At 44.0% G+C, this 19925-nt stretch overlaps 1 protein-coding gene across 1 annotated transcript; it reads left to right on the top strand.

Annotated features, from left to right (window-relative positions):
* The first annotated feature begins 5720 nt into the window (after positions 1-5720).
* Positions 5721-19905, top strand: LOC311105936 (SH3KBP1-binding protein 1-like). The gene is made up of 17 exons (XM_084148170.1): positions 5721-5910; positions 6353-6406; positions 6581-6626; positions 6751-6824; positions 6939-6997; positions 7100-7180; positions 7274-7444; positions 10638-10728; positions 10831-11021; positions 11205-11320; positions 11568-11655; positions 11825-11941; positions 12401-12571; positions 12756-12911; positions 13038-13319; positions 13435-13552; positions 14866-19905. The coding sequence occupies exons 1-17, from the start codon at positions 5831-5833 to the stop codon at positions 15527-15529; spliced, it is 2559 nt and encodes an 852-aa protein (XP_084004296.1). The 5' UTR covers positions 5721-5830; the 3' UTR covers positions 15530-19905.
* The last annotated feature ends 20 nt before the right edge of the window (positions 19906-19925 follow it).

Raw genomic sequence — 19925 nt, 5'->3', positions numbered from 1 at the left:
AAAAAGTATTTAGTCAGCCACCAATTGTGCAAGTTCTCCCACTTAAAAAGATGAGAGGGGCCTGTAATTTTCATCATAGGTACACGTCAACTATGACAGACAAAATGAGCAAAAAAAATCCAGAAAATCACATTGTAGGATTTTTTATGAATTTATTTGCAAATTATGGTGGAAAATAAGTATTTGGTCAATAACAAAAAGTTTCTCAATACTTTGTTATATACCCTTTGTTGGCAATGACACAGGTCAAACATTTTCTGTAAGTCTTCACAAGGTTTTCACATACTGTTGCTGGTATTTTGGCCCATTTCTCCATGCAGATCTCCTCTAGAGCAGTGATGTTTTGGGGCTGTCGCTGGGCAACACAGACTTTCAACTCCCTCCAAAGATTTTCTATGGGGTTGAGATCTGGAGACTGGCTAGGCCACTCCAGGACCTTGAAATGCTTCTTACGAAGCCACTCCTTCGTTGCCCGGGTGGTGTGTTTGGGATCATTGTCATGCTGAAAGACCCAGCCACGTTTCATCTTCAATGCCCTTGCTGATGGAAGGAGGTTTTCACTCAAAATCTCACGATACATGGCCCCATTCATTCTTTCCTTTACACGGATCAGTTGTCCTGGTCCCTTTGCAGAAAAACAGCCCCAAAGCATGATGTTTCCACCCCCATGCTTCACAGTAGGTATGGTGTTCTTTGGATGCAACTCAGCATTCTTTGTCCTCCAAACACGACGAGTTGAGTTTTTACCAAAAATATATATTTTGGTTTCATCTGACCATATGACATTCTCCCAATCCTCTTCTGGATCATCCAAATGCACTCTAGCAAACTTCAGACGGACCTGGACATGTACTGGCTTAAGCAGGGGGACACGTCTGGCACTGCAGGATTTGAGTCCCTGGCGGCGTAGTGTGTTACTGATGGTAGGCTTTGTTACTTTGGTCCCAGCTCTCTGCAGGTCATTCACTAGGTCCCCCCGTGTGGTTCTGGGATTTTTGCGCACCGTTCTTGTGATCATTTTGACCCCACGGGGTGAGATCTTGCGTGGAGCCCCAGATCGAGGGAGATTATCAGTGGTCTTGTATGTCTTCCATTTCCTAATAATTGCTCCCACAGTTGATTTCTTCAAACCAAGCTGCTTACCTATTGCAGATTCAGTCTTCCCAGCCTGGTGCAGGTCTACAATTTTGTTTCTGGTGTCCTTTGACAGCTCTTTGGTCTTGGCCATATTGGAGTTTGGAGTGTGACTGTTTGAGGTTGTGGACAGGTGTCTTTTATACTGATAACAAGTTCAAACAGGTGCCATTAATACATGTAACGAGTGGAGGACAGAGGAGCCTCTTAAAGAAGAAGTTACAGGTCTGTGAGAGCCATAAATCTTGCTTGTTTGTAGGTGACCAAATACTTATTTTCCACCATAATTTGCAAATAAATTCATTAAAAATCCTACAATGTGATTTTCTGGATTTTTTTTTCTCAATTTGTCTGTCATAGTTGACGTGTACCTATGATGAAAATTACAGGCCTCTCTCATCTTTTTAAGTGGGAGAACTTGCACAATTGGTGGCTGACTAAATACTTTTTTTCCCCACTGTAGCTATCAGCAACCATGTTCACGTTTGTTCCTCTCCATGCATCATACAATAAAATGATTGGTTTGTCTTAGCACTGCAAAGCCATATTTGGTCATGGGAAGTCTTACATTATGGAAGGACAAATCCTTTGCCTGTTCCTTACATCAGAGATTTGCACAGAAGTGAGGAGTGATGGTGATAGTACAGTGAAAATATCACAAAATCTTTCCCGAGTAGCTTTTTCTACCTTGTTTTTTTAAACACATTTTATGCATCTATATAGGCGTGAATGCCAAAACAATGCAATCCATAACGCATGTTGGACACAACAAGGCAAGGATCAACAGAACTTATTTTTGAATGAACATAACTAACACATGGAATGTGAAATACAGTACACTATATGACACAGGACACAGTCAGATAGGGCACTGTGGACATCTGTGAGATTCTATAGGTGAGTCCTGAGATTCGTATGACACACTTTACAGAGTAGCATACAGTACAATTATCATAGTGTAGTGGGAGGATACTAGCAATAAACTGCTAGTCTGCTGAATTCTTGCATTCAGGAGTTTCACTGTGCAGTATACACTACTGTCTATTGTTTAGAGTAGACAAATCTTGCCTGGGCAGCTCATATGGAGGATGTCTCATTCCAAAATCAATACGCTCAATAAAAACGAGTTGGTTTCAAATTGATGTACGTAATTGTCTTAGTTCTGATTTAACACTAATTTCGATGTCTGAATGGTATCTTTGTTTGGAAATGTTGCTTACCATTGTACTCTCTGTGTACTGCTGTCACAGAAATCATATTTGTATGCCATAGTCTCACTCTAAACAGATGGTATGCAGTCAAAGTATTATGGTGGCTTAGGGAGGTTGACAGGAACTTATTGTTGATGCGAATAGAGAATTTATGCAACTTTTCCTTTGCACTAAAACGCTCCCCCGTTACACAGTGCTATTGCTTGAGGAGCAGTGGTGCTTAAGGGTCCGAGAGTGAAATGTGTTTATTTGATTAAAGGAGAATGAGGTTTGAATTATCTTCATGAATGGACATTAAGTACACTAGCCTGAAAAGTATGAGTGTCATGTTCAACCATGATATGAGATATTTCACATTGCAGTTTTTCATGCTTGTCTTGCTTGTTACACATTACAAACAGCTGGTATTCCAGCTACGGTGCATGAAGTACAAGTTTCACAAATCTATCACGTCCTAAATACAAACATGCCTATACAATATTTCATCCAATTATTCATGCTAAGGTTTCATTCGGTAGCTATCTGGATAAATTACCAGTAGTCATTTTTCAAATGTGGGCCAGCAAGTCTGTTGTCATGGCCAAGGGCCCGATCCATGTTATCCTGTACTTTTCTGTTTTACAGAGGGTAATTTGAGTTTATAAACTTTCAAATTACAAACCAGCTGGACGTTGTTAATACCTAGAAAGCACCATTTTATAACCTACAGTTGATATACACACAAGCATTAAGTTGTCATAGGGAGACTTGTGAGAGGAATCCCATTATTGATACAATGCCTCTGTATTAGCCGTGCAGTCATGATTTTTCAGTTATGTTAGAACATTGCGCAGCTGGGCATCTGTAATGTGTGATGTGCGTTAAGTCCTGGAGTGCTTCCTTCATGAAAGCATCCACACCTCAACCATTACAAATCAATAGTCTAATGCCATTATAAACTCAAATCCATATTTTCTAGAATACGTTTTATTTTTCATTTCAGGGAATAATAATGACAGTGCAGTTTTCATCCAGGATGTTCCACTGCTATTTGTTGACAAGTCAATGCTCAACACCTACCGTTCATTTCCTGACCTTTGACCCTAGAGCACCACTGTTTTTAGGGAACTACTGAATGGATGTCTTGCAAAGGTCAACAGCTTGATGACCTGTACAAAATGTCATTGCTTAAAGTATTTTCTGTAAATAAATAATTACATTTTTTTTTCTGTTCTGCTGTGAAAGGGGGGGGGGGGGTCAACAAATTTTAATATCCATGGGGCAAATGGTTCATTTGTACAACATCAACGGAAAACATCACAATATCAGGACATAGAAGTTGCATGAATTACATAGTCCCTATTATAATACTGCTCTGCATGTTTTGAAGTCTCATTCCGCCACTAAACACTCACTGTACAATAATGGGGTGACTCACTTAAGTACATGGAAAAGGTGAATGAATGAATAATAATGTATAAAACAGATCCAACTTAAAATCATTGACGCTGTACAGTTGTTTCTTTGAATTGATAAATACAAATTGTGATATTGAAAAAAACACTGTGTTGTTAATTTTGATTGCATGTGAAGTTCAGTGCCAATGTCTTGTCAAGTGGCTCTACAAATATATGCAGGCCAAAGGGCCATGTTGGACCAATACTAATTCCAGTTACATTCACTCTTCTTTGCATATTTAGAAAAATATGTAAAGTATTTACTGTATTTGATACAACATGTTTTAGTATTAACACAGCTCATGCAGAAAACCATACATTTGTGTATCACTGCTGCTACAGCTAGGGACAAAATAGCAGCAAGTCCACATAACATTATTGAAGCTAACAACTACAGACCTTCAAACATCTTATCTGTTCACACAGTTTTATATGTATTGAATGAATAATGCTTTGATTAATTGTGATAATGGTTTACAGACATGCTGAACAATGTACCTAGCAACTTGGAGCCCAGTTGTGAGGAGAACTTTCTGCTTCTACTTTCTGTCTGTTATGTCACTGTCACCTCCACCCTGAGTAGATACACTATATATACTCAAATATGTGGACACCCCTTCAAATGAGTGGATTTGGCTATTTCAGCCACACCCGTTGCTGACAGGTGTATAAAATCGAGCACACAACCATGCAATCTCCATAGACAAACATTGGCAGTAGAATGGCCTTGCTGAAGAGCTCAGTGACTTTCAACGTGGCACCGTCATAGGATGCCACCTTTTCAACAAGTCAGTTCGTCAAATGTCTGCCTGCTAGAGCAGCCCCTGCCAATTGGTAAGTGCTGTTATTGTGAGGTGGAAATGTCTAGGAGCAAGAACGGCTCAGCCACAGAAGCTCACAGAACGGGACCACCGAGTGCTGAAGCGTATAGTGCCTAGAAATCCTCTGTCCTCGGTTGCAACACTCACTACCAAGTTCCAATCTGCATCTGGAAGCAACGTCAGCTTCGGGAGCTTTTAATTAAATGAGTTTCCGTGGCCGAGCAGCCGCACACAAGCCTAAGATCACCATGCACAATGCTAAGTGTTGGCTGGAGTGGTGTAAAGCTCGCCGCAATTGAACTCCGGAGCAGTGTAAGCGCGTTCTCTGGAGTGATGAATTACGCTCCACCATCTGGCAGTCCGACGGACGAATCTGGGTTTGGTGGATGCCAGGAGAACGCTACCTACCCCAATGCATAGTGCCAACTGTAAAGTTTGGTGGAGGGAGAATAATGGTCTGGGGCTGTTTTTCTTGGTTCGGGCTAAGCTCCTTAGTTCCAGTGAAGGGAAATGTTAATGCTACAGTATACAATTACATTCTAGACGATTCTGTGCTTCCAACTTCGTGGCAACAGTTTGGGGAAGGCCCTTTCCTGTTTCAGCATGAAAATTCCCCCGTGCACAAGCGAGGTCCATACAGAAATGGTTTGTCGAGATCGGTGTGGAAGAAATTGACTGGCCTGCACAGAGCCCTGACCTCAACCCCATCGAACACCTTTGGGATGAATTGGAACGCCAACTGTGAGCCAGGCCTAATCGCCCAACATAAGTGCCCGACCTCACTAATGCTCTTGTGGCTGAATGGAAGCAAGTCCCCGCAGCAATGTTCCTACATCTAGTGGAAAGCCTTCCCAGAAGAGTGGAGGCTGTTATAGCAACTCCATATTAATCCATAATTTTGGAATGGGATGTTCAACGAGCAGGTGTCCACATACTTTTAGTCATGTAGTGTATATACTGACCAGATCATATGCATTATGTCAAACGTTGCTTGAAGCCTACAGTAAAAACAATAATTGGGTAAACTGCGCCTGTACTCCGCACTCCAGAAGAACTGGTGGCGCCGTGGCGATGACCATTTGGTTGTTGTTGACTGTCAGACACCACAGAAGAAGAAGGAGGTTCTGTTTCAGGAAGTTGTAGTAGGAACAATTATGCTGATAACGTTGTCGTTGGCTAAATACTTTTTGTGATAGATTAACTCAAATGTTTACTTTGTGGGGAATGCATGAACATTCCCACAGTTTACAATATGGCTAATATAGCAAGGACCGGAGACATTATCCATTTAAACGTTGGAGGAAAAAGGTGAGAACTGTGATTACTTTGAATAGTTAGCTACTGATAGCTAGCTATTGTTGTTGGGTGGATGCTAGCTAGCTATTTAAAAGTTGCTGGCTGGCTAGCTAACTAGATAGCCATATATCTTTAGTAAGCAAATAACGTTAGTAACATTGTCCTAAGTTAGTGAACTACCTACTGATAGTTAGATATTTTTCCAGCTAAACTATCTCTCTCTGACAGTAAGGTTAGCTACTGACTTCACAGTGCAGCCGGAACGTTTAAAGCTAGCTAACTAGGTAATGTTAGCTTGCTAGCTTTTCAATTTTTTATTTGATTTATTTCACCTTTATTTAACCAGGTAAGCCAGTTGAGAACAAGTTCTCATTTACAACTGCGATAAATTGTTTTGAACTTGATCAAACTTGAGTCAGTGTGAATGCTCATTTGAGTGATCATGTTGTTTCAGGTTCAGCACCTCCAGACAGACATTGACATGGGTCCCAGACTCCTTTTTCTCAAGGTAGGTAACTATCTATTTATTTTGAGACATAGGCCAATGCCTTTATTAAAGTCACAAGTGTCTTCATAATGACTCTCCAACTCATTAATTACCCAGCCATAGTGATGGCATATGGTCATTTGCTGTAGCATCACTCAGTAAGGTCTAACTAGTGAGTTGTGTTGTCTCTGCCAGTCTTCTAAGTGGGAGGATCTCAACCTTGAAGGATGAAACTGGAGCGGTAAGTTGTCTGAAATCGATGGAACAACCTAGGCAATGTGTATATAAACCTATTTGATATTGGCAACCACTTAGGGCTACTTGTAACATATTTGTAATGTGCTGCTGATCTTTATCTCCCACAGATCTTCATAGATCGGGACCCATCGCTCTTTACTCCCATACTGAACTTCCTGCGTACCAAAGAGTTGTTTCCCAGGTGCTGATTCCTTTGTTTACATTTGTTTACATTTAATACGTTTAAAAAATGGTATATATTCAGCCTTGATGGCATGTTGTCTTCAACATTTGATTTCTTAACCTTTCATTTTAGGTCCATAAATGTGCACCTGCTCATGCATGAAGCTGAGTTCTATGGAATCACTCCGTTGGGTACGAAAGTAGCCAGTAGCTAGTCAAATACAGCTGTGAATGAGAGGCTGTCTTTCTATGTATTAGTGTCTGCACCTTGATTACTTTTTTCCTCTTCCTCAGTGCGTAAGCTGCAGCTTTGTGATGAGCTGGACCGATCCTCCTGTGGAAACGTGCTCTTCAATGGTTATCTCCCACCTCCAGGTAGGCTGATCTACTCTAGATTTGACTTCACTTCAAGGACAGGCAAGTTGTGTGTTAAGTTTGATGTCCTTATCGTCTCCTCTTGTTGACCAGTGTACCCGGCGAAGCGGAGGAACCGTCACAGTGTGGCGGGGCCTCAGTATATGGGTGGCTGTGCCTTGCCCATGGAGAGAGCTCCAGTGAGACGCAGCAACACCATGCCACCCAACCTGGGCAACGCGGGCATGCTGGGTAAAGCAACGATGGAGGAGAGGATCAGTGGTGGTAAGGCTTTATCTTGGCCAGGTCGCAGTTGTAAATGAGAACTTGTTCTCAGCTGGCTTACCTGGTTAAATAAAGGTTAAATAAAATAAAAAATAAATTAAAAAAAGGCCTTGGAATCAAATCAAATTACATTTTATTTGTCAGATACACATTTAACAGCAGGTATAAAAGGTGCAGCAAAATGCTTGTGTGCTAGCTCCCTCAACAGTGCAGTACAATAATACATAATAGAAGAGGTAGTATGCATTAGGGATGTGACAAATAGAAAATGTTTCTTAAAGTTTCAACTGCCATTTTTAAAATCGGTTTTCCGTTAAAACTCTGTGTTGTTTTTATTGCACTGCTTTGCTTTATCTTGGCCAGGGCGCAGTTGTAAATGAGAACCTGTTCTCAACTGGCTTACCTGGTTAAATAAAGGTGAAATAAAAAAAAATAAACGATAAGAAAAAATCATAAAATTCCACATCAATTCACAATGGTGCTATTACGTATGTATGACCGCTAGGGCTGGTCAATGAAGTTATATCTACCCTCGAAAGCGCCTCGGCTATGGCATGTTTGTTTGTCTGGGTACACTACGGCTTTTTAAACGCCGACACGAAACCTCTGGAGATAGTTTTGAAGCGCTGCTGAACGGGCATTTTACTTGTCTGTAAAGGAATGCCGCTTCCCAGAACTGTCAATCAAATAATCTCGAGCTGCCTGCGCACAGTCTGCCTGCCTGCTGCCTAAGTTTGTTCAATACCGTGACTTACCAAGACATTTAGTAGAAAGAAAACACTTTTTCTTCTAGGAATCTACTCCTAAGATTCAGTATTTTTGGAACGGAGTAGTTAATTATTAAGCTACATTAATTCAATCTTTCGTTCATTTAGACCATATGCAGGCCATATATAGTTTAAACCTGTGCGGCTGGTAAAAGTTTGAGTAGCCAATAGCCTACTAAATGAATAAAGGCTGTTTTGGCAGTCTAGCCTATTTGATTCTAGGAATAGTTTATTTAAGTTTAAATTAAACTATTTGGTTATCTAAACAATATTGAATGTAAGGGTGTTTTGTTATGTCGGCTATAGGCTTTCATTAGGTAATTAGAAGGCTCTTTTTCAAAGCAATTTGAGTTGCCAATGTGTTGCATTGTGAAAATAAGAACAGAGGCCTATCGTTCTTAATTCATGGTTTCCTTTTATCCAAATGGTGACTAGCGATGCAGACAAATTCATTCATGCAGGGAAGGCGAATAGCCTAGTGGCCTCCTACTCTGGAGTCATAAAAACAATTCAATAAATGTGTTATTTGGCGGGACACGAATCGTCTCTCTTAATAATTCTATGTGGGTGGGTCGGGTTGCAGAAAAAAATCTGTCCTGATGTCGGATACTGTCCTGATGTCTGTCCTGATTGTCTACCTGGACACTGTCTCCAAACGCTGACTTTGTAAAACGTTTCTGTCCAAAAACCTGCTAGTCAATATCCCCTTTGTTGGTATGTTTTTTTGCATTTCATGTCCTGGATTAAATAAATCCCTTTAACCCTTTACAATCGGCCCTATATTGGATAGGGATACGTTGGAATGTTTCTTTTACGGAAGAAATATGGAAAAGCATATGCATAAACATGGTTAGCAATCAGTCCCTACACCCAAACGAGGGCGTCGCGTTCATCCACCTCTGGCCTGCTGGCTCCCCTTCCTCTGGCCTGTTGGCTCCCCCTCCTCTGGCCTGCTGGCTCCCCTTCCTCTGGCCTGCTGGCTCCCCTTCCTCTGGCCTGCTGGCTCCCCTTCCTCTGGCCTGCTGGCTCCCCTTCCTCTGGCCTGCTGGCTCCCCTTCCTCTGGCATGCTGGCTCCCCTTCCTCTGGCCTGCTGGCTCCCCTTCCTCTGGCCTGCTGGCTCCTCTGGCCTGCTGGCTCCCTTTCCTCTGGCCTGCTGGCTCCCCTTCCTCTGGCCTACTGGCTCCCCTTCCTCTGGCCTACTAGCTCCCCTTCCTCTGGCCTGCTGGCTCCCCTTCCTCTGGCCTGCTGGCTCCCCTTCCTCTGCGGAAGCACAGTTCCCGCTCAGCCCAGTCAAAGCTGTTCGCTGCTCTGGCACCCCAATGGTGGAACAAGCTCCCCCCACGACGCCAGGACAGCGGAGTCACTCGCCACCTTGCGGAGACATTTGAAACCCCACCTCTTTAAGGAATACCTGGGATAGGATAAAGTAATCCTTCTACCCCCCCCCCCCCCCCCCAAAAAAAAATAAAATAATAATAATAACTTTGTAAAGTGGTTGTCCCACTGGCTATAAGGTGAATGCACCTATTTGTAAGTCGCTCTGGATAAGAGCGTCTGCTAAATGACGTAAATGTAATGTAAATGGATATTGGGTGGGGCTCGGAATTGATGTGGCCGGCGCGGGGCGAGTGTGGCTCCAAAAAACGGACCCGTGCAGGACTGTGTTGTGTGTGTAAGTTTGTGTAAGTGGTTGGATGTGTGGGGAGTCAGCGCAAACAGTCTTTAAGGTGCAGATATTCTCAAGGTGCAAATAGTCTCAAGGTGCAGGTCTGTGCAGGGAGACAGCTAGGGTTAGAGTGAACCGTCCGTGGCTCGGGTGACTCGAGTCCTTGACGATCTTTCGGCCAGTGTTTTTACATTGTATTTAGCTTCAGTATTCCTATCAATATGTCTTGTCTGGTTGCACTGTATTGAAAGTAAAAGTTCTAACCTGGACCCGTCCTCTGTAGCTCAGCTGGTAGAGCACGGCGCTTGTAACGCCAAGGTAGTGGGTTCGATCCCCGGGACCACCCATACACAAAAATGTATGCACGCATGACTGTAAGTCGCTTTGGATAAAAGCGTCTGCTAAATGGCATATTATAATTTTATTTTTAAGGGAATATTATCAACAAGTGGATTCACCTTCACCGTTACATCTCATATTGCTCAAATAAACAGCAAACCTGGTTTAAAAAAACAGATGAAGCAACACCTCACGGCACAACGCCTCTCCCCTATTTGACCTAGATAGTTTGTGTGTATGTATTGATATGTAGGCTACGTGTGCTTTCAAAAAAAAAAAAATGTAGTTCTTGTCTATTAATGTTCTGTATTATGTCATGTTTTGTGTGGACCCAAGGAAGAGTAGCTGCTGCTTTTGCAACAGCTAATGGGGATCCTAATAAAATACCAAATACCTGTTCATCTTTCCCTTACTACACAGCTCAGGTTGCAGACCCAGGCATGGTCCGCATCATATGTGGCCACCACAACTGGATCGCTGTGGCTTATGCACAATTTGTTGTTTGCTACAGGTAAGGACACAGGACTTCCATGCATGATGTCACAGTGTCATATGAATCAGTCATTTGGTAAGGACCAAAGAGGGTATTAACTGTGCTGTCCTCTTCCATCAGAGTGAAGGAGTCTACGGGCTGGCAGCAGGTGTTCACCAGTCCCCGTCTGGACTGGGTGATTGACAGGGTGGCGCTCAACGCCAAGGTGATGGGCGGCTCCCTGGGAGACAACGACAAGATGGTGGCCGTGGCCTCGGGCACAGAGATCATCCTCTGGACTATCTGTCCTGACGGCAACGGCAACGAGATAGGTCAGTCTGCAAACGAATGAACGCACAGTGTTAAAACAAATATAGCTGTGATATCATTTTTATCGCTCAAAATATTGACTATTGACTTGTCGTTAGTATTTTAAGAGACCACTTTAAAGGTAGTTGTGGGGGCTTATGTAAGGGCCGTGCTAATAGGTCTCCATTGTACCTGCTTCCTTCCAGGGGTGTTCAGTCTGAATGTCCCCGTGGAGGCTCTCTTCTTTGTGGGGAACCAGCTTATTGCCACCAGCCACACAGGGAAAGTGGGAGTATGGAATGCAGTGACCAAACATTGGCAGGTAAAGTTGTATCCATGCATTCTATAAGAATGTCATGTCAATAGAACGTATATATTATGTGTAGTAATAATATATGTGGTTGTGTGTGGCTCAGTTGCAACGCCATGATTGTGGGTTCGATTCCCGGGGCCACCCATATGTAAAATGTGTGCACACATGACTGTAAGTGGCGTTGGCTAAATAGCATATATTAAATGTGTATTGTACATCAGTTGTTCATGTTTTCCATTTTTCTTTCCCTTCTCAGAATCAAGATGTGGTTCCAATTAATAGCTATGATACTGCCGCTTCCTTCCTCATTCTAGGCTGTAACAATGGGTCCATATATTATATAGGTAAGGAAAGTCATCTTTTCTACATATGATGCAATAATGGAAAACTATTAAAATCGTTTTTCTGTATAGCAGAATGCAGTCAAGGTGTTTTTCTAATACATCATTCAGTATAAGTATATTAATACACTTGCAAAATATAGACCTCTCATTGATGTGTTCTTGTCAACAGATGTTCAGAAGTTTCCATTGAGGATGAAGGACAATGACCTCCTAGTGACAGAGTTATACCGCGACCCCACGGAGGACGCCATCACTGCTCTCAGTGTCTACCTCACACCCAAAACAAGTATGTCTGCCCGTTTCGATTTTTACCTTCACTGAAATTAATAGCTTTTTCTGCATATTTTTAAGGATGAGCAAGTATCATATTAGTCAATCATGGTTATTGGAAATACAATCTTAATAGATGCATGGTGCAAAACAATCATTTTCATGTTACTTCATTTATGGTCAGCAATGGCCGTATAATTTTATAGGCAGCTGGCAGATTTGGAATGGTTCCTGGTGGCGTTTCGCTAACTCTTTGCCAAACCTTAACCTTTAACCTAATCTTGACCTTTACCCTAACCTAACGTCCCTAACACGAACACTAACTTTATACCAATTTCGATCCTAATTCCTCACCTTAATCTTTGGGTCTGCCGGCTGACTATCCACTTCCATTTCTTGATATGCACGGTACATAACACAGCATGCATTGAGGCTAAAATGGTGTATGGGATAAAAGTCCCCAATGTGTCGTCAGGCGACAGCGGCAACTGGATCGAGATCGCCTACGGGACCAGCTCGGGCACGGTGCGGGTCATAGTGCAACACCCGGAGACAGTGGGCTCTGGGCCCCAGCTCTTCCAGACCTTCTCAGTCCACCGCAGCCCCGTCACCAAGATCATGCTCTCTGAGAAACACCTCATATCAGGTGAGAATGGTTGGCCAGGAGCCTCCCATGTTCTAGTGATGATCGTTAATTAGCGGTGTATTCTACTGTCTCCGCTTGTAAGCTGTTGGATATTATGCAAATGAATTCATTTGACAGAGAAACATTGGTCATCCAAGTTTAGTGCAGATGTTTTTGGGCTAACCCTGTTGTGTCGTGTCGTCAGTGTGTGCAGACAACAACCACGTGCGGACCTGGACGGTGACTCGCTTCAGGGGGATGATCTCCACCCAGCCAGGCTCCACCCCCCTCACCTCCTTCAAGATCCTCTCTCTGGAGGACATCGACGGCCACGGGGGCTGTGCTGCCGGCACTGAGATAGGTAAGCAGACAGAGGTCAGGGGTCAAAAGTGGACACTGGTTTGAATGTTTAATTGAAGTTAACATTTGGAGATGCAGTGAGAAAGGACTGTAAGGGTACCTGCTGTGTGTTGTTCCTCTCTAACAGGTCCCTATGGAGAGCGAGACGACCAGCAGGTATTTATCCAGAGGGTCATCCCTGACACAGACAAACTCTACGTGCGCCTCTCGTCCAATGGAAAGAGGGTGTGTGAGGTGCGCTCTGTGGACGGCACCTCCATCACCTCCTTCATGGTCCACGAGTGTGAGGGGTCCAGCCGCATCGGCTCACGCCCCCGCCGCTACCTCTTCAGTGGCCACGCCAACGGTAGCATCCAGATGTGGGACCTGACCACCGCCATGGAGATCGCAGGGAAAGTGGACATCAGGGGTAAGACAACCCCGCACTCTAAACACATGGCTTTTTGTGTTGACTGGTTTTATTAAGTGATGTGGCATAGACATTGTGCTGTGTCTCTGACTGTCTCTGTCTGGTTGTCCCTCAGCGCTGGGCGGCCCTACAGAAGAGGAGCTGCTGGAGCTGTTAGACCAGTGTGACCTGGCTCTGACCCGTACCCCTGACATGAGTCCTGCTGCCTCCTTCACCCACTCCTCCACCTGCAGGTACACCACCCACCATTGCCAACTGCCCATGCAATCAGGCGCATGCTACCCCCATACAGCTGCATGTGTTAACCCACTTTTGCAAGTGCACATCATATTCAGGGCATAAAATGAACACCCGCCACCAACCAAATGCGGGTAGATGTAGGTATTGGCGGATAAAAATGTCTACTTCACCAGCCACATTTAGAGGGGGGGTCAATTTGCCGGGCAATACAGTGTGAGCATTGCATTTGTGAATAAAAATAGTCAAAAAGTCATGTATGAGCATATAGTGCGAGTTGCAACTTCTAGCAGAAAAATGCTGAAGTAGCTGCTTTCAAAGTACAGTATTTCTGCTGTTTTGTTTCATAGCTGCTAATCGCACAAAGAAATATGAATCCTACATCCCACCTCGCGCAGCTTCGCGCACTGAGAGTGAAGAGCTGATAGATTAATTTTTGGAGGCGCTGGCACAGAAAAGCATAAAAGTTGGTCTAATTTACGTCTTTTTGTTTCTTGGCTATTTACATTGTTTTGTTCACAAGCTCGGTTGTTTTTCAATGTTAGTTTGAATCTGCTGCTTCAACTGATAGCAAAGAGACACCGTAGATGCTGTCTACTACTAGTCACATCCCAAATGTTACAGACACACATGACATGACTCGAGTAGCCCCGGTAACCTTCCGCCCTTAAAGGGGCAGCTCAACATTTTGTCTCATCTGATATATTCGTTAAAAGAACGGGCTCGGGAGAGGCGAAGGTCGAGTCATGCGTCCTCCGAAACATGACCCGCCAAACCGCGCTGCTTCTTAACACCTGCTCGCTTAACCCGGAAGCCAGCCGCACCAATGTGTCAGAGGAAACACCATTCAACTGACGACTAACGTCAGCTTGCAGGCGCCCGGCCCGCCACAAGGTGTCGCTAGAGCGCGATGAGCCAAGGAAAGCCCCCCCCCCCCAGCCAAACCCTCCCCTAACCCGGACGACGCTGGGCCAATTGTGCGCCGCCCTATGGGACTCCTGGTCACGGCCGGCTGTGATACAGCTTGGGATCGAACCCCAGTCAGTAGTGATGCAGTGCCTTAGACTGCTGCGCCACTCAGGAGGCCCCTAAATGTAGCAATATACCACATTACTTCTTACTAATACATTTCTTGTTTTAGAAACATTACAAAGCATGGTCATCCATAAAAAATAAAAAATAAAAATTATGGTGAAAAAAAGTTGAGTGGCTGGTAGATATTTTTCATCTACCTGCCACAGTGGCTGGTGGAACAAAAAGTTAATTTTAGGCCCTGATCATATTCTCTCTGTTTATCTTGTCTCTGCAGTTTGCAGTCCCAGAGTGAGAGCTCCAGGGAGCGCGGGACCAGAGGTGGTGTGAGCAGCTCGGGTCCCTTCTCTGGTAGCCTGCCCCGCCAGGCCCCTCCGGTGCCCCTCACCAAGCCCCGGGACATGGCTCTCCCCATGGCGGGGTTGGGCCTCCAGCCCCACCACCTGGGTCTGAGCCAGGCCTCCCTCAGCAGCAGCGGCAGCCCCCGGCCCGGCCGCACCGCCCCCCAGGACAGAGACCGGGACCGTGTCATGGGGTCTCTGCGCAGGGGTAATTTTGTTGAACGTTGTCAGGAGCTTGCCAAGGTCTCGGACTCTGCAGGAGGGGTGGAGGGGGGCACGCGGCGCAGCCTGGCTGTATGCTCAGAGTTGGAGGCTAGACTGGGCCTACGGACACCCGCCTCTTTCTCCTGCCCCCCTGCAGCCTCTCCCGCCTCATTGTCATCTTCATCACTGCGCCGGCCACAGCCCACCTCACCCAGCCCTGCCCCTGCTACAATCGTCAGTCCAACCCGCTCCCAGACCCCTGTGTCGCCTCGTCGAGCTGGCACCTCCCCTACTACAGAAGTCCCGCCCCCTGAAGCTGCAGCAGCCACTCCAGAGAGCTCCTCCCCTGTGCCCCCCACCAGTCCTAAACCCCCCATGAATGAGACCAGCTTCTGATTGGCTCTGTGATGTACGAGTGAGTGGACTAACAATGGACGCTTTTGGTGTTTCTGAGCATGTGTGGGTTAGTGACCGCACGTATTGTCACATTATTGATGGACTTTTCCTTGATAAGCGTCAAGGATGCATATCCAATGACTTTCCTCTGTTTTCAAAGGGCCAGCTGTGATGTAGGCAAGATTCATATACAACATATCCAAAATGTCAATGTGTTGATGATTCCCATTGGAACTCTAGCCATGTATGAAGGTGTTCGGTTGCATTTGGTAGAGCAGTGCATTTCATTAAATTACACTGAACAAGAATATAAATGCAACATGGTTTCATATAAGGAAATCAGTCAATTGAAATCATTTCATTATGGCCTAATCTATGGATTTCACATGACTGTGAATACAGATATCTGTTGGTCACAGATACCTTAAAAATAAAAAGTAGGGGTGTGGATCAGATAACAGTCCGTATCTGGTGTGACCACCATTTGCCTCATGCAGCATGACACATCTCCTTCGCATAGGTGATCAGGCTGTTGATTGTAGCCTGTGGAATGTTGTCCCACTCCTCTTCAATGGCTGTGCGAAGTTTCTGCATATTGGCAGGAACTGGAACACGCTGTCTTACACATCGATCCAGAGCATCCCAAACATGCTCAATGGGTGACATGTCTGGTGAGTATGTAGGCCATGGAAGAACTGGGACATTTTGTGTACAGATCCTTGTGACATGGGGCCGTGCATTATCTTGCTGAAACATGAGGTGATGGCGGCGGATGAATGGCACAATAATGTGCCTCAGGATCTCGTCACGGTATCTCTGTGTATCCATGGAGGCAGGTGGGAGGAGGACAGGCTCATTGGAATGGAATGAATGGAACGGTATCAAACATCAAATATATGGAAACCACATGTTTGACTCCGCTCCATTAATTCCATTCCAGCCATTACAATGAGCCCGTCCTCCTATAGCTCCTCCCACCAGCCTCCACTGTTGTGCATTTAAATTGCCATTGATAAAATGCAATTGTGTTCATTGTCCGTAGCTTATGCCTGCCCATACCATAACCCCACCGCCACCATGGGGCACTCTGTTCACAATGTTGACATCAGCAAACCGCTCGCCCACACAACGCCATACACGCTGTCTGCCATCTGCCCGGTACAGTTGAAACTGGGATTAATCCGTGAAGAGCACACTTCTCCAGCGTGCCAGTGGCCGTCGAAGGTGAGCGTTTTCCCACTGAAGTCGGTTTCTACGCCGAACTGCAGTCAGGTCAAGACCCTGGTGAGGACCCTGTGACGGTTTCTGATAGTTTGTACAGAAATTAAATTATTTGGTTGTGCAAACCCACAGTTTCATCAGCTGTCCGGGTGGCTGGTCTCCGATGATCCTGAAGATGAAGGAGCCAGATGTGGAGGTCCTGGGCTGGCATGGTTACACGTGGTCTGCGGTTGTGTGGCCAGTTGGACGTGAGGCCAGTTGGACGTACTGCCAAATGTTCTAAAACAACATTGGAGGTGGCTTATGGTAGAGAAATTAGCATTCAATTCTCTGGCAACAGCTCTAGTGGACATTCCTGCTGTCAGCATGCCAATTGCACGCTCCCTCAAAACTTGAGACATCTGTGGCATTGTGTTGTGACAAAACTGCACATTTTAGTGGCCTTTTATTGTCCCCAGCACAAGGTGCACCTGTGTAATGTTCATGCTGTTTAATCAGCTTCTTGATATGCTACACCTGTCAAGTGGATGGATTGTCTTGTCAAAGGAGAAATGGTCACTAACAGGGATGTAAACAAATTTGAGATAAATAAGCTTTGTGCATATGGAACATTTCTGGGATCTTTTATTTCAGCTCATGAAAAATGGGACCAACACTTTACATGTTGCGTTTATATTTTTGTTTAGTGTATAATGTTCAGCTTTACATAACATTATATATACAGTACCAGGCAAAAGTTTGGACACACCTACTCATTCAAGGGGTTTTCTTTATTTTTACTATTTTCTACATTGTAGAATAATTGTGAAGACATCAAAACTATGAAATAACACATATGGAATCATGTAGTAACCAAACAAGTCACAGACACATCTCAACATCAACTGTTCAGAGGGGACTGTGTGAATCAGGCCTTCATGGTCAAATTGCTGCAAAGAAACCACTACTAAAGGACACCAATAAGACGAAGAGACCTGTTTGGGCCAAGAAACACGAGCAGTGGAAATTTGTCCTTTGGTCTGGAGTCCAAATTGGAGATTTTTGGTTCCAACCGCTGTGTCTTTGTGAGACACGGTGTGGGTGAACGGATTATCTCTGCATGTGTAGTTCCCACCGTAAAGCATGGAGGAGGAGGTGTTATGGTGTGGGGGTGCTTTGCTGGTGACACTGTCTGTGATTTATTTACATTTATATAAAAATGTGGTCATTTAGCAGACGCTCTTATCCAGAGCGACTTACAGTTAGTGAGTGCATACATTTTCATACTGGCCCCCCGTGGGAAACGAACCCACAACCCTGGCGTTGCAAGCGCCATGCTCTACCAACTGAGCTACAGGGACGGTGTGAGTAGGTGTGTCCAAACTTCTGACTGGTACTGTGTGTGTAATTCAAAGCATGGCTACCACAGCATTCTGCAGAGATACGCCATCCCATCTGGTTTGGGTTTAGTGGGACTATCATTTGTTTTTCAACAGGACAATGACCCAACACACCTACAGGCTGTGTAAAGGCTATTTTACCAAGAAGGAGAGTGATGGAGTGTTGCATCAGATGACCTGGCCTCCACAATCCCCCGACCTCAACCCAATTGAGATGGTTTGGGATGAGTCGGACGGCAGAGTGAAGGAAAAGCAGCTAACAAGTGCTCAGCATATGTGGGAACTCCTTCAAGACTGTTGGAAAAGCATTCCAGGTGAAGCTGGTTGAGAGAATGCCAATAGTGTGCAAAGCTGTCATCAAGGCAAAGGGTGGCTATTTGAAGAATCTGAAATATAAAATATAGTTTGATTTGTTAAACACTTTTCTGGTTACTACATGATTCCTTATGTGTTTTTTCATAGTTTTGATGTCTTCACTATTATTCTACAATGTAGAAAATAGTAAAAAATAAAGAAAAACCCTTGAATGAGTAGGTGTGTCCAAACTTGACTGGTACTGTATGTTGACACTGGAATTGTGCTGGAGATTATAAAAAAAAAAAGGTTGAAAAGAGGTGAAGTTGCCCTTAAAGAAATGTGAAGACATGTAATAGTATTTACCTCACACTGGGCTCCAGCATCATGGGCTTGCAGGCTGAAGTGATGTATAGGCCTACACCTCTACTGTACACACACTATCAATGTAGTGGTGATTTTTTGAAGAGGAAACCGATGGAGAATCTATATATCATTTTATCATTCATATGTTTAGTTACATCTGACTAACTTACTGCCATTTTGAATCATTCTTTTTCAAAAGTCTTCCTCCAGATCACATCCCAGTGCCTCAGGTACCTGTGTTTTATATCTTTCCCAATGGGTTATGCCCTTTTACCAAAACTTTGTTGCAAGGACAATGGAGTCATTGGTTAAGATTTGTGATTGGCGAAAGATCAATTTTGTTATGTTGCACTTGAGGTATATGAGTGCCTTAAGGTAAGGATTCTACCAAACGTGGGTAGAGGTATACTGTATCTCTTTGTGCTTTTTCTGAACCACTTAATACAGTATATATTTTGTTCATATTATCCTGTTTTCACGTGTTTGTGTATTTAATGGTTTATGTCGCAATGTTAAAATAACTGGGTTAATTGATATGGCACTGACAAAGTAGTTCAGCCGTATTTTCTGTTGCACCAATAGGTCAGAGGAAGAGGTGTGTTCAAATTTGTCTCTGTTTACTGTCTTGTCTAATACTTGTCACTGTTTTTTGTCTTTCTCACTTTAGTAGCGTTTGTTTTTCTCTGCAATTCCGTGTTTATGTCACAAAAATGAAGCAGAAAGTCATTATTAATCAAACTTCCATTTACGTGTATGTTTGTGTCATTGGTTAAACTGGCACCACCTTGAATGTTTTGTTGAATTGTACGAAACCAAAGGTAGTCATTTAACCCATTATCCTATGCAATTTTCTGACTATATAAAAAAAATACATCTTAAATGGAAATGTAACATTAAATGTTTTGTGTCTGTCTGTACAAAGTACATCTGTCTGTCCATTAACTAATAGTAATAATTTTGGCAACAGTGGGATTGCTTTGTCAGTAGCAGAATGTTACCCGAGGATGCTGTGAGTGCATTTCATATACAGTACCCTTGAGTTAGTCACATTTCTAGCTTTTATGACTGTACTTTTCTAATCTGGTCTTCATAAATCGAATAAAACTATTAACTAATTACAGTGAATCTACTTTGTA

This window comes from Coregonus lavaretus (genome assembly GCF_964263955.1).
Source record: "Coregonus lavaretus genome assembly, chromosome: 30".
NCBI lineage: Eukaryota > Metazoa > Chordata > Actinopteri > Salmoniformes > Salmonidae > Coregonus > Coregonus lavaretus.
Note: the sequence above shows the minus strand (reverse complement) of the source record. Positions and strands in the feature narration are given on the sequence as shown.